Source organism: Triplophysa rosa, linkage group LG1, assembly GCF_024868665.1.
Source record: "Triplophysa rosa linkage group LG1, Trosa_1v2, whole genome shotgun sequence".
Lineage (NCBI taxonomy): Eukaryota > Metazoa > Chordata > Actinopteri > Cypriniformes > Nemacheilidae > Triplophysa > Triplophysa rosa.
In genome coordinates this window covers 9,680,159-9,696,148 of record NC_079890.1, presented here as the reverse complement: position 1 = coordinate 9,696,148, position 15,990 = coordinate 9,680,159, and the positions used below count along the sequence as shown (strand labels likewise).

Here is a 15,990-nt window from a genome sequence, read left to right as displayed (position 1 = left end):
ATTCTCCTGCGTCTATTACACTTCGGACTAAAATCATAACGCTTCAATCTGTGTTGGTGCTGCCACTGAAGCATCACAAACAGACTTTTTATATCCACACGCTATCGTTATTTCTGTGTCAAATGATCACAGAAGTTGTGTCTTTCTTTAAAGACCTCTTTCAAGCAGTCTGCAGATGTCAGGCAAATTGATCATTCTTTCTAAAGACCTTTAATTGCAAGTGTCTGAATTTGTTTTACTATAGAAATATTTTATATACAAGTTACTTCAATGCATTAATACTTTTTAGGAAGTTTAACTTTTGCACTTGAAGCAAAACAAAACAAAAAAATCTACCATTATAGTTTACCTACGGTTTGTGTTGTAAACATTTTCTCACTATAGTAACTATAGGTTAACCATGAAATATGTAATAATTTTGAAGCAAATTCCTAAACAATACCTTACCATAATACCCCTTATACTAAATGTGTAAATGGAGCTATTTAAATAGAAACAACTCTATTGTCAAAGCAATATTATGTTAAGACATTAAATTAGCACTATAGAGGGTTTGCGCCTACGTCACGGTTTGGTCAGTTACCCAGATGCGCCATTATGGCCGACTTCTGGATTGATGACGCGTCGTGAAAACCCTCTATTATGTTATTGTTGCACATAGGCTAAACACTTTTCTGTGTATTAATTTTGTTTTTAATATAGATTGCTTGATTATTTTAATGAATTTGCAGCATCAAACATTTTCATTTTACTGTGAGACAATTAAACATTTATTTGAACTTTAGTTTTTATTAAGGCTTCAATGAGATGACTGACCCTGGTTAATGGCACAAAGACTATTCTAGTGAAGGTAGAGGTTGTCTCTGGATGCAAAAGAAATTAGTGCAGATTTTATGCTTTCTGTTGTAAAATCAGGCCGTTTTATCAAGCGTCATTCTTTTTTTTTCAACTGCTTTCATGCGTACTTTTATCGGAAGGGAGACAGAGAATGCACTGATTCTAACACTACCGGTTTTTATGATGCAGATGTGACGTTTGTTCCATTGCTTGCTTCAGCTGCCTGAATGGATGTTTTTGTCTGCACGCAGGCAGGTTAAAATTGCAATGCGCGGGAGCCTCAATGCGGCCGCGCACGTGCGCAGCTTAAAGAGAACATTGGTTGTAATATTTCTGTACCCATGCTGTACATTTTTACACAAAAAGTTGCCTGTGAGTAAACAGTAATTAGCAGATCACTTGCAGTTCCACCGCAGACCCCCTATGGGCCGCGGACCCCCGGTTGAAGACCCCTGATTTAAAACAAAAGAATCGTGATTCTAAATTTATCCAGAATCGTGCAGCTCTAACGAATAATCCACACACTTCAAACAATAGGTCAACTTACCACGGCCACCTCGCGCGGTGCCTCGACCTCGGTTCACCCCAGCTGGGACGGCCCCGCCCCCTTTACCCATAAGCCTCAGCACAGCCACACTGTTGACAGACAAGGAAAAGTTCCTCTGCAGAAAGAAAAACAAACAAGAATTAAATCAGGACCACACCAAAACCACAAGATCTGCACTAGAGGCTACTTCCTTTTCTATTTGTAGATTTTTCAAAAATGTACCCGCCTCTCCCGTGATGTATGAAGCTGTGTGTCTCACCTGCTCCTCTTCAGTGAGAGGCAACAGTGCCAGCGGCTGCTGAGGCTCATCCTGCAGAATAACAGCAAACTCCTTATCCTGCATTTCTTCAGGAACCTGAAAACACAAGGACATACACTATGACTCACCCTATATTCAAATGAAGAAATACAAATGACAGGTTAACTGGAAAAAACTTTAACCCCTGGACACTGGACTTTAAAAATATACAAAACGTATACAAAACAACTTCGCTGTCCAAACAAGTCAGGTGTCTGTTTTAGGAATTCTGATGCTGGCAGTAGTCACATTCGACAACTTTTTTCTCAACTTTATTGTAGCATTTCTACATTAATAGAATTTCTACATTAATTTTTCTCCACAATACTGATACTAATCCTATTTAGCAGCGGTTTTCAAACTGTGGGTCAAGACACACTTTTTGGGTTGTGGAAGGTCATGACACAATGTAATAAAAACAGCTTAGTCCAGTTGAATAAGTGAATGACAATGGTTTTGATATCTTAGCATTAGGTATTTTATTATTGTCATTAAATTGTTTTATAACAAGAAAACTGAAACTACGCTCTACTAATACAGAACAAAGGTGCATTTTCCCCCTAAACATTATAATATTAAATATGATAAGTCGATGCATTACTTAAATGGCCTACTGTCAGGCTACGGACAATTCATTTAAAGCAGTGGTTGTCAATAGGGGGGCTATGGTCCACAAGGGGGCCTCTAGATCAGTGGTTCTCAAACTGGGGGCTGTGGTCCCCCGGGGGGCCCCCAAGTAGTATAGAAATATAGAAATTAAAATTTTGTGCAATCAAATATCAGAAAAATAAGACCACTAACCAAAATAATAGATTTTCCAGCATTGTATAATTGTTTGTTTTTGGTTTAATACAATTTTTAAGTTTAATTCAACTCAACTTTATTTATATAGCGCTTTTTACAATTTTCATTGTTACAAAGCAGCTGTACATGAGACATATTGACTATGAGCAAAACAATTAAAGTTATAACTGTAAAAACAAGAAAAAGGTGAAAACACAGAAGACAGACATACCCACATACAAAACACTCCACACACACAATATCCACACACACGTACTAACATCCATAGACATAGACACACATACAGACGCACACGCACGCACGCACGCACGCACGCACGCACACAGACAAGCACGCACATACACACAAAAACCTCAGGAGAACCCAGGCCCAACCAGGGGATTCCAGTTCCCCTCTGGCAAAAGCTGCTGCCTCTGCACAAGCTCGACAGTGCTTGCACAACAAGGCTAAATAAAAAATAAATAAACTTACTTATAAGGTAAATTATAGATTTAAGATTGTCATTAATAATCTAATAGCATTTGAAATTTTGTAGTGAAGACGTGTCAAGTCGCTTTATCCAGCTCTATCATCTCAGCTCTTGTCAGGTCGCCGCTTCCCATTCCCATTTAAGATCATAAGTCTTTATTTGGGGGGCCACAAAGTGATGCACCCCACACAAAGAGGGCCTCACAATGAAAAAGTTTGAGAACTACTGCTCTAGATCAGTGTTTCCCAACCGCTGTGCCGCGGCACACTAGTGTGCCGTGACAAGTTGTCCGGTGTGCCGTGGAAAATGGCCAATTTTGAATAATAATAAATAAAATATAGATGTACAGCAATGTTTTACAATTAAAAGTAAACCAACTGTGACCTCATCGCGTATTTGACCACGCATACGTGATCTCATCCAGGAGACTGTACGTATACGTGACCTCGTAGCCCGCGATTTTCCCATGCTCAAGACAATACAGCGACAGTTATCTGTCATATGAATTCACTTTCACCGGGGATCGCTCGGCAGCACTACCCTTATGCTTAGTCTGTGGAGAAAAACTATCGAACCATGGAATGGTTCCTAGCAAGCTTAAACGTCATTTACAAACAAAACATCCATCACTTATTAAAAAAGACAAACTATTTTGTGCGTTTGAGAGATCAAACGGAGAAACAGGCTTCTTAGATGAGAAAGAGTACCACAGTGTCTGAAAAAGCTCTCGAAGCTAGCTACCTGGTTGCTGGTTTAGTGGCAAAATCTAAAAAGCCACATACGGTGGCGGAGTCATTAATTATGCCTGCATGCAAAGCAATTGTGAAAACAATGTTGGGTCCAAATGCTGCCCGTTTCACAAAAAGTGCCCGTTTCAAACAATTCAATCGCCAGACGCATTGACGATATGTCCGCTGACATTGAGAGTGTTGTACTTGAAAAAATAAAAACTAGCGTCAAATTTGCACTCCAAATTGATGAATCAACAGATATAAGTGGGAATGCTCAGCTATTAGCGAACGTGCGCTTTGTGGATGGTGAAATCATCAGAGAGAATTTTTATTTTTGCAATGAGTTGCCATCAAAAACAACAGGAGAGGAAATATTTCGGGTGACATCCGATTACATTGAACAAGGAGGACTAAAATGGGAAAACTGCATGAGTGTGTGTACCGACGGAGCAGCATCCATGACTGGGAATACCAAGGGATTCATCAGTAGAGTCAAAGAAAAAAATTCGAATGTAACGGTCACGCACTGCTTTTTGCATCGCAAGGCACTTGTTGCCAAGACGTTACCAAAGGAGCTGTCGAATGTGTTGGATGGTGCAGTGCGTATTGTCAACTTTATAAAAACAAGGCCTTTGAAAAGCCGACTATTTGCTATCTTATGTGAGGAGATGGGGGCAGACCATAAGACTTTATTGCTTCATACGGAGGTCCGATGGCTGTCCCGTGGTAAACTTTTGTCGCATGTGTACGAACTGAGGGAAGAACTGAAAACCTTCTTCACAGCGGAAAAATCAGAGTACGCATTGCTGTTGGCAGATGAAGAATGGTGTGCACGGTTGGCATACATGGCGGACATTTTTGCACACCTGAATGAACTGAACACGCGAATGCAAGGGAGAAATGAAAATGTACTAACTAGCACAGACAAAACTGCATGGATTCAGATCAAAGCTTGCCCTCTGGCGACAACATGTGGAAAAAGGCTCTCTTGAGATGTTTCCCCTTGCCCAAACTGGACATTCAGACAACTTTGCAGCATTGTGTGAGGTCATTTGTAAGCATCTATCAACTCTCGAAGAAAAATTCTCTTTTTATTTCCCCTTAACATCACCTGAAGCCTTTGACTGGGTTCGAGACCCATTTAGCTCATCTGCAATGGATAACGCAAATGGACTGTCGCTGCAGCAACAAGAGCAGCTCACTGAAATGAGACAGGACCGTGGTTTGAAAATTACATTCAGTGACCTACCTTTGGACAGTTTCTGGTTGACTGCTGCCAAAGAGTACCCAGTCATTGCAGACAGTGCAATCTCAGTGTTGTTATCTTTTTCCACAACCTACTTATGTGAGCTCAGCTTTTCCAGTTTGACTTATATAAAGAACAAAAATAGAGAAAGATTGAGAGCAGTTGACCAAGAGCTCCGTGTGTCATTGTCATCAATTCCAGCGAGGATATCATCTTTGTGCTCATCAAAACAAGCTCAAGTTTCACATTGACATCATATGTGAGTACTACGTTTATTATAATATGCTGTCTTAACAAGCAATTTAAAGCAATGCAGTTTTGTGCCATTTTGTTATATTTTAGTGGTTAATGTGATGCTGGTGTGCCGTGAAATTTTTTGCAAATTAAAACTGTGCCGCGGCAGAAAAAAGGTTGGGAAACACTGCTCTAGATGACTGAAAATGAGACAAAATAAGCATTTAAGTATATGTCAAAAAAAATTTAAAACCGAGATAATTCTTATTATTTGGTTATTTTTATTATAAAGTAACGTTTTCCAGTTGAAGTCAAGTTCCATAATTTTTTTTTGCAAGTGCAAAAGTGGGAGTTTTTTGCAAGTGGGAGGGGTAATTTTGAATATTGTTGAATACAATAGGGGGCCTTGGAGTCAAAAAGGTTAAGAACCCCTGATTTAAAGGTATATGTGTGCCCACATATATCACTTTTTTCACGAAAGCGATAGTTCCATAACAGCTAACATCACTTACAGCAACTTAACTAATAGGGGAATTGGTTCCATATAAATTCAAAACATGAATTTACAACATTTAAGGGAGTCCTATAATCCCTTACAGCTATTAGGTCAAAGCTGCTACAGTCTATTTTTGCTGCACCAGAGATTTGACTCTGCCGTTACCCGTGGAAACCTTTGACTTGTGTCAGTACTAGAGGTCTGCAACCCGACCCGAGCCCGAAGGGGACCGAAAAACTTGCGGGCTTCGGGTCGGGTTCGTGTTAATGTTTAATGAATAGCCTCGGGTCGGGTTTGTAACTAAAAAAATATATAGGCTATATACAAACAAGTTTGCGTGACGTGGCGTGTGCTTGTGTGTTTGCTGCATTGTGACCACAAAAAAACACGAGAGAAAACACACTTTTCGCATAAACTGTTCTGCGCACGTGCTCCCGCTCTTGTCCTCGTTGTCACGACACAGCAGATGATGGTAAGAGGAGTGCGATAAAGCAAAATATTAGCGATGGAAAACATATTACAGTTCCAAATAATGCAGGGAAAGCTGCACTCTGGAAGAATTATGATCGTGTCATTACTGTCAAGACTGGCCCGTAGTATCCTCAGCATCCCTGCAATTGACGTTAGCAACAGCAGCGAGAGGAACTTCAGTGCAGCTGGGCTAACTTTAATCAGAGGAGGACGGCGCTTAAACCAACAGTTCCAGAGGGTTCAAAAATGATTTTTCACTTTTACACCTGTTCACCCACAGCAAAGTTTCGTTATTGGTAAGTCTGTGGTATTTCTTATTTTTTCTTGTGTTCACTGCTGAGTGGGCCACCGTGCCTTGATGAAACTGTGTTTGCCTACATGTTGCTATTTGTTTAATTATCATCGCAATCGATCATAAAATGCAGCACATTTCAACAAAGCTTGCTGTTAAACGCACTTCGGGTTCGGGTCAGGTTTAAAATGTAACTGTAATGGTCGGGCCGGGTCGGGTTAAACAATCTAGGGTGAGGGCTGGGTTCGGGCTTTCGTTTAAAGCCCATGCAGACCTCTAGTCAGTACCTGTAAGACACATTTTTTGCATTTTCAAACTAACCAGTAGCAACATGCATTAAGACATGCTAGGTGTAAAACCTCCACGTTTCAAAATCACTGAAGATCAGCCAGATATGAAGAGTTCTAGTATCTCATACTGCAGAATAACCACACGAACACAGCGGTCAAACTTTTCTGTAACATTTAACAAATTAACTTTTACGCCAAAAACAATCACCCACTCTCTCACCTTTAGAATTACACACACTGGTTTTAAACTTATCTAAGATTTAAATGCAAAAGCCATCTTCCCATGTGAAATACGATAAAGTACTTTTCAATGCTAACACATGGACTAGGGGTTAGATGTCAGGTCCAAAATAGTGTTTAACTGCTCCATTCTTCAATAACAGTCAATTCAGAAAGCCTCCGTTACATTGTGACAGGCTCATAGAAAAGTCTTCGGAAGGATTTGCAGAGCAGCGGGCGCTACACAACAAAAGGTGTAGGGGACACGTTTCATCATTTGTCCTTTTATTCTGCTTGTTTAAAGGGACAGTTCACCCAAAAATAAAAATTCTGGTATAATTTACTCACCCTCGAGTTGAGGTGAATTTTCATTTGTGGGTGAACAGTTCCTTTAATACCTCATTTTGGCTGTGCAGGTCAAGTGTTAGAATAGCTGACATTGGCAGACATTTAACAAAGTTGCAGAAGTTCGTAGTAAATCAGTTTCAATAAGTGCCATTAAACTAGGGAGGAAGATTTGGGGTTCTCAACGTTGTAAGATTAGTTTGGGATTCCCACCTTGTTGTCTTGGACATAAAGTGCTAGCATCTCCTCTCTGCCATAACGGTACTCGGCCAGCTTGTACTTTGGCATAGCAGGAGAGGCAGGAGGGGAAGACACACTGCCTCCACTGGAAAGTGCACGGAGCCTGAGAGAGATCAGATGAGATGAGATCAAAAGAGATTCAACAGCAGAAACATCCTACTCTTGGCTACTATCCAAGGACAGCCCTGTCAATGTTGAGTGCTGTATATCCTGGTTTATTTTAGGATCTTTCAGAGCCTCAGGTGACCATTTAAACTTTACACAAACACTACCCTGCTGAGATAAGCCTGTGAAGAAGGCTCTAAGGAAACACACCACCCCTGCATTGTACATGTCTAACCCAGGAATCCACTTTCTTGGCCGAAGACCAACTATGCACAGAGGAGCCTTAGTTCAGCAGAGGGATAACGCCCAACGGCTTCATTTCTGCATAATCATTTAGTGTGTGCCAAGAGGAGATACATGCAGAGAAGGGGGTTGGGAAGAAGGGAATGGCGGCTGAGAGCAGAGCTTAGAGAAACTTGGTTTGGTGTTTCAAAGTGAAATGAATAAGAGCAAAGCGACAGGCCAAGCGGAATGGCGGCCGAATGAAAATAATACATTTGTGGAGATTAATCGAGAAAAGTGAGTTTACAGTGAAGATAAAGGCAAAGAAAAGGGAGTGATCGTTTAGAAGAGCGATTGAGAAATGCAGATATCTTACAACAAAGAAAGTAACACTAAAAATCAACCAATAATGGATTTAACAGATAGTTAAGAACGTAAAAGTACAGAAAGGAAAATAAAAATAAAATGTCCAAATAATTGGGCAATATTTTTTTCAAATGCAATGTATTGTGCTACATAACTACTCTATTCTGTCACAAAAGACAAATTTGAACAAAGCATGAACAAACCTACAATAAATCTAAAACAGTCTGTGCTCACAAATAGATAAAAAATCTGCATTTTTTAAACATACAACTTCAATTAAAAGACTGAATATTTTCATATACACTCCTGAACAAAATCTTAAGACCGTTGGAAAGATTACAAGTATTCGCATTTCTCGCTGGTGGATCGTAACCAGGTTATAAGTACTGCTTCAAAATGCCAAAACAAGAAACAGGAGCAAGAGACAAAAAAGAAACAGTAGGCAATTTATTTAAAACTTCATTTAAACTCAAACAGGCTGTTCATCAGCAGATCAAAAGTTTAAGACCATAGCCTTAAAAAGTTAAAATCTGCACAAAAATATGGCTTTCATGTCATTGTTCAGTGAAACTGTCATGATCTCCTGATGGCAAAGGCAAAAAGGCTTTCTGTCTTTGAACGTGGCAGGATTGTTGAGCTGCACAAGCAAGGGCTCTCGCAACGTGCCATCGCTGCCGAGGTTGGACGCAGTAAGATAGTCATGGGTGGTAGACCCAAAAAAATTCATCTGCACTGAGCCGGAGGATCAGGCAGGCTGTTCATGAAGACACAGGGCGATTCTCAACCCAAATGAAGGCCCTTACTGATGCTGACTGCAGCCCAGTAACCATAAGACAGCATCTGCGAGAGAACGGCTTCAAGAAAGAAAACATCTTCAAAAGCCACGTCTCCTTCAACGCCACAAACTTGCCCGTTTGGAATTTGCAAGGGAGCACCAAACATGAGACATTGACAAGTTGAAAAAGTTTTATTCTCTGATGAGAAAAAATTTAACCTGGAGGGTCCTGATCGCTTCCAACGTTACTGGCATGACAAGGAGATCCTACTGGAGATGCTTTCTACGCGGCACAGTGTTGGAGGCTCCATCGTGATCTGGGGTGCTTTTTCCTTCAATGGGAAAATGGAGCTTCAGGTTGTGCAGGGCCGTCAAACGGCGGCTGGCTATGTGAACACGTTGCAGTTGGCATCCCTCTTGACTGAGGCCCCTCATCTGTGCGGTAATGACTGGGTCTTTCAACAAGACAATGCTGCAGTTCACAAAGCCCGACTGACAAAGGACTTCTTACAGGAGAATAACATCACTCTTTTGGACCATCCTGCATGTTCCCCTGATCTAAATCCCATTGAGAAAGTTTGAGGATGGATGGCGAGGGATGTTTACAAAAACGGACGTCAGTTCCAGAACGTGGATGCCATTCGTGAAGCCATCTTCACCACATGGAGAAACGTTGCCACCAGCCTCCTGGAAACAGTCACATCAAGCATGCCGAAACGAGTGTTTGAAGTGATCAACAAGAACGGTGGGGCTACTCACTACTGAGTCCATTTTTGACACTTTTAGTTCTGTTGTGGGGTTTTTTGGGCTATGGTCTTCTTTTGACGAGCTGATGAACAGCCTGTTTGAGTTTAAATTAAGTTTTCAATAAATTGCCTACTCTCAGTTTTTTTGTCTCCTGCTCCTGTTTCTTGTTTTGGCATTTTAAAGCAGTACTTACAACCTGGTTACGATCCACCAGCGAGAAATGCGAATACTTGTAATGTTTCCAACGGTCTTAAGATTTTGTCCAGGAGTGTATATTACACACATCACTGTTGTCCTTCTTAAACCTTGTATCTCCATATTTTACCATTTTAATTTTTCATCAAAAATCATTATTATAGTCACAGTTTAAGTTTGTCACTGGGTTTTATAAATATTTAGCCAAAAAAAAGTATTAAATAGTGTTTGTCAACTTTGACAACACAGTATTTAATCATTTAAAGAGCATACATTTTCACCTATTTCTGAAAAACAGCGAATTCGGACATACAAGGTTTAGAAAAGACAGTGACGACATGCAGTTGAAAATAACAGTAATCAACTATGACACATTACAAATCTAGTATTATGTTAAATCGGATCTTTGTCTCCCTTTTTCTAGGGACATTTGATTAATCAGAAATTAATCAATAATGCTTACATAACCTGGTTCAATAGCTCTAAACAGAAACAAGAAAGTTAAGGTAAATATGAACAAAGATTTTACCATTCTGGGCCAAAGTTAAGTGTTTCAGCAGTCATATTCTTCCTTCCTTCTCCAAGGTGAAAATCTACAAAGAAAATCACTGAACGTGAGCATGCAGAACACTGAAATATCTTAACACACTTTACTTCATTTAGCACACACAATTAATGCTTTAGTGCAACAAGGAATTCTGAGAATAAAAATAACATCTGTATTAAAAAAACACTTTTTTAATGTACTCTTACCCTGTCCAGAGGAGTGGCGCAGGCAAGACGAAGCTGGACCAGGTTCAGAAGAGAAGGCCAACACGTGTGTATGTACGTATGTGCGTTTGTTGTGTGTATAAATGTGTATTTCAAAGTTAATCTGATTGAGTAGGGATATTAGGGAGTAATAGGGATACACCTTATTAAAGGTGTGTGCGCAGGAGAGCAAAAACTCCTAAAGGTCTGATTGGGGTTAAGAGCTCTACTGTTCACAGCCAATATACAGATAAAAACAAACAGAAACCAAAGAAAAATGAAAACCCTTAAAATTTGTAATACCTGTTTGAATGCAATAACTGCAGAATTGATACCGACTAAGGTAGATTTACTGCATGAAACATTGAAACGCAAAACTAAACTATTTGTTGATAATACAGCTGCCAGAAGCAGTAATAACGCCCAAAAAGCTTATGTCTTTGTGTGTGTTTCTGTTATATTCCTATTGTACTGGCAATGCTGTGTGGACCAGGTCCCAGCTGGTGACCCCCTCCTAACTTCAACAATTCCTCTCCCTCCTTTATCTGCCAGCAGAGAAAAAAAGAAACCATTGCATAAGAAACTTTAATACTGCTGATAAAATGCAAGAAATATAACCACAGTCTTTAAATGGAGATGCACCGATTGCAATTTTCTTCGGAAAATCGTTTCCGATTTTATTATAAGTGAAACTTGTCGATTCTGATTTTCTATCCACAAACTATAATTGACAGTGTACTGTATATAAAACCACATTAACTTTTCTTCAATGCACATTTTTTTTATTTTCATTACATAAATGATTGAACATTACAATTTCCCCAAATTTCCCTAAATGCAGTTCTCCAAGCTGCATTAAATTACAGAATATTCTCTTTCCCAAACAACTCTTAAATTGAATAACTCTGTGACTGAAAAGAAGTACAAATAATAAAATATAACTAAACATGTCACTTAATTTACCTTTTTTATTTTTGTAACAATAAAAGATAACAACAAAATACTTCCAACTTTATTCTTGTCTGTTTCTGTTTATGAAACTAACATTGCTTTATTTCATTTTTTCTGCAATGTAAAATAAATTGTCTTTATCTTGGGTCTGTAGTATTAAAAGTGGGTTGATTTTTGCTGCAACGTCAATAAAAAAGTTACAAATCTTATGAGTGAATTCTACTCTAAAGATGTACATGTATTTGCAGTTTTTTGTGTTAGTAAAGAACTCAATCAGATATACAGTACATCACATATATTGGTTGATTTATTCATTTTTTTATATTTTGGATTTTTAAAAACAAGTAGAAGTCGTGTTAAATGTCTGTAGCGAGGAAGGCGGGATGAGAGCCGTGGGGCAGGAAGGCGGGGCCGGTGGCTTGAGTGATAATGAGTGTCAGCTGTACGCGCACCGGTCCCGCATGCCTCACGGGGAGCTAGGGAGCATAAGAGGACGAGCGACGGGACTGCCGACGAGAGAGGACCGGGCCCGGAAATGTTAAGTTTTATTTATGTTTGTGTGGCCGGCAGTCGACCGTGAGGTGGCTGCCGGCCTTTTACTTCCGTGTTATTGTTTGTTTATTTTTGATTAAAGTTTATTGTTTAAATGTTCGCCGGTTCCCGCCTCCTTCCTTCCCTACATTGAACTGTGTTACAATGGTGCCGAAACCCGGGAGGAAGGAGGGACATGCTGTCGAAGAGCCCTCGCCGCCGAGCGGCCTCGCGGTGCTGAGGAGTTCGGGCAGCGCGGACGAGGGCGTCCGCCAGCGGCTGCCCGAGATCGTGGTGCTGGAACGATGGGATTCGGTGGGGACGGAGAGCCCGCGGCCGTGCTCCTGGGACGAGGTGGGATGGCGGCCATGGAGGGAGCTCGGGAGTGCCGGCTGCCCTCAGCCAGAAGCCATCGCCGGCCGCCAGGAGGCGGATCGGGCCGTCCACCGAACGTCCAGCACCACAGCATAGCACCGCGAGGAAGAGCCTCTCGGCTGGCTGAGGACCGAGCGACGGCGTGTCGGGGAACCGGACTATTTTTTTTTCCCTCTCCCCTCTCTCGTCCCTGTCGCTCGGGGTGCTCCCGGCTCCGTTCTCTCGTCTCGTCGGTGCGTACCCCCAGGCGCTGGGGCTCTCAAGGGGGGGCCCCCCGGGGGGAGTAAGCACAGGCGCGGTGGTACCCCCCGGCCTGTGAGGGGCGATGGGGGTATGTAGCGAGGAAGGCGGGACGAGAGCCGTGGGGCAGGAAGGCGGGGCCGGTGGCGTGAGTGATAATGAGTATCAGCTGTACGCGCACCGGTCCCGCATGCCTCACGGGGAGCTAGGGAGCATAAGAGGACGAGCGACGGGACTGCCGACGAGAGAGGACCGGGCCCGGAAATGTTAAGTTTTATTTATGTTTGTGTGGCCGGCAGTCGACCGTGAGGTGGCTGCCGGCCTTTTACTTCCGTGTTATTGTTTGTTTATTTTTGATTAAAGTTTATTGTTTAAATGTTCGCCGGTTCCCGCCTCCTTCCTTCCCTACATTGAACTGTGTTACAATGTCATTTTACCTAGGTGAAATGACCACAGTTTTAAATAGGGGTGGGAAAAAAAATCGATATGGCAATTTATCGCGACATTTCAGCCCGCAAGATGTTATCAATACTCTGGCACAAAGTTTCGATTTTTTTTCAAATACAAAAGATCTAAATTCATACCTACACTGTGCTTACCAGAACGGCAGTACCCACATATTTCTTGTTGTGACGCTCCCAGATTACGGATGGTCAGATGAACGGAAATTAGGGATGTAACGGTATTGTAAATATCGAAGTATCGCGATAGCATTTTTTTTCGATACTATCGTGGTCGCATGACGATAGATCTTCCAGCCAAAGTGTAGTTTTTTCAGCCGAATGGAGCAAGTTGAGGGAAGCGGGAACTACAATTCCCATCAACCCATGCGTGCCCATCATCCTCTGCGCTCTGCTGCCGCCCGGTACAGATCAAGTTGAGCGAAAATGGCGGATGCCGCTAGTGGCATAGAAACGGATTTACAAATTGTTGAAGCTAGGGCTGGGCGGAATGACAGAATATTCCGTTACCGCGGAATAAAATGTCAACCGTAAGAGATTTTTCTATTCCATGTATTCCGCGCAATGTAAATAAGTGGGCGTGGTTAACTCGGTGCTCTGCAAATTAGGCGCTATTCTGAAAAAAACTAATGAATTAATCCACCCGTAACAAATGAACGTATCAAACATTCTTTTGACCTTCTTTCAGTCTGTAGTTTAGTGATGCGCTCCAGTCCGGCGTGTTCTCTCTCACCCGCAGTGCTCGTGCAGGGATCTGCGCCAGCATTTAAAAAAGCTCATTCTCAACACGTATTTCAGAAGTCAGGTTGTTTTGAAAAGCTGTTAATAGTTTTATAAAGTTTAACTTCAGGCGAGCCAAGGTGAAACTTGCGTTGAAATGCGAGATAATGCGCGTGAGAGCTTTGATGTGACGCGCTTCTACCTCCAGTTTTGGGAGACGCGTGAGGAGTCACCAGAGACTCGCAGTGCAAAAACAAGCCCGAGAATAAACAAACCTAAAGACAGAGAGTCGCAACACACTAAAGGTGCTCATCTAATAGAGAGTGAAGAGCGATAAAGACCTACAGTACAGACCCCATGAACACCAGTTTAGTCATATACTGTACTCTCATTGTTTGTGCATATTCATACTTTATTGTTATATATGTTGTCTATCTTCCTACTGTATACATATGATATAGCCAGAAGATTAATATGAATAAATAATACATTTGATTATCAGAACTTAATTTGATATCTTTAGTACATTTTCATAACTTACCTACATTTTAACTATGGTGAGCATTTAAATGAACTGTAATAAATAAATTAGTTAAATCAATCTAAGAAAAATGAGGTATAAAATATAAAATTATAATGGGAGATTGTTTCATGAAATATATCGTTACTGTGAAATAAAATTACTCATTCCTTGAAATAGATTTTTGGCCATTCCTCCCACCTCTAGTTGAAGCTAAAGCGAATTATAAATCGCATGTGTGGAAGCGTTTCGGTTTTCCCGTAACAAGAAACGAGAAAAGGTGACGGACTGACAAAAAACAATATGCAGAAACTGCCAGACTGCGGTGAAGTACAATTCGGGGAATACGACTAATATGAAGAGCCATTTGTTACATCACCCCGAAAAGTTTCATGATGATACAAGGAGAAAAAAAAATAGCAGTGAGTGAAGCAGTGAATGAGGCGAGTACCTGACTGGTTGTGAGTTGTTAAAAGTTGACAAAACTCAAACGTTTTTCATTTTAATTTTTTCATGTTTCATGTTCTCATTTTTTATTATGTTTATATTATTTTATGTTTTTATGCTATTATATTACTGTTCTTTGCACTTTAAAATTACCTAATCTAAAAATAACAAATGTGATCTTTGTTCAGTCATAGTTTAATAAACACTTATACCACATTTTCACAAGTCTTCATTTGTTTTTGTTTTTTTCCTGCACAAAATTCAATAAATATCGTATCGTAGTCTTCATATCGAGGTACTATTGTATCGTGAAATGTTGATACCGTTACATCCCTAACGGAAATTGTAATTCACAGCGGAGAAGAAATACGAGCATAATGGCGGACCAACAACAAATTAGAGATGCGCCAGCGTCTTTTAAATCAAAAGTTTGGGCACACTTTGGATTTCGTAGTGAATGTAAATAAGTAGGCGTGGTTAACTCGGCACTCTGCAAGTTGGGAATACTCTTTTGACCTTATTTCAAGTCTGTAGTTTCGTGATTCGCTCCAGTCCGGCGCTTTCTCTCTCACCCGCAGTGCTCGTGCAGGGGTGCAGGTATCTGCACGTGCATATTAAAAAAGCTCATCCTCACGCATTTCAGAAGTGAGATTGTTTTGTAAAGCTTTAATAGTTTTTATAAAGTTCGACTTTAGGCGAGCCAAGGCGAAACTTGCATTGAAATGCGCGATGATCCTCATAGCGTGAGCGCTTTGACGTGACGCACCGCAAACCCCCGTTTTGGCAGACGCGTGTGGAGTCACCAGAGATTCACAGTCCAAAGACAAGCGCAAGAATAAACAAACCAAAAGACAGACAGTCGCAACACACTAAAAATGCTCATCTAATAGATAATTTTTTCCCTTCATTTACAGATGTCGTGATGTATTTTTATAGAATTGCCAAGCGATATATCGATTATCGCAGAATCGGCGCATTGTGATATTATCGGTATCGTGAGCCCTGTATCGCGTATCGAATCATATCGGGAGGTACCCTGCGATTCCCATCCCTAGTTTTAACGTAA

The 15,990-nt window shown here is 40.9% G+C and overlaps 1 protein-coding gene across 2 annotated transcripts in view; it reads right to left on the bottom strand.

The window, feature by feature from the left end:
* gigyf1a (GRB10 interacting GYF protein 1a) overlaps positions 1 to 15,990 on the bottom strand; it is a 47,378-nt gene that overhangs the window by 18,877 nt on the left and 12,511 nt on the right. For both annotated transcript variants that reach the window (XM_057353820.1, XM_057353739.1), the window contains exons 2-6: positions 10,683 to 11,224; positions 10,459 to 10,522; positions 7,493 to 7,622; positions 1,644 to 1,739; positions 1,385 to 1,499 (exon numbers count right to left, since the gene is read on the bottom strand). In XM_057353820.1, the coding sequence (XP_057209803.1) occupies positions 1,385 to 1,499; positions 1,644 to 1,739; positions 7,493 to 7,622; positions 10,459 to 10,493 (376 nt within the window). In that variant the 5' untranslated portion in view covers positions 10,494 to 10,522; positions 10,683 to 11,224. The remainder of the gene's footprint in view (positions 1 to 1,384; positions 1,500 to 1,643; positions 1,740 to 7,492; positions 7,623 to 10,458; positions 10,523 to 10,682; positions 11,225 to 15,990) is intronic.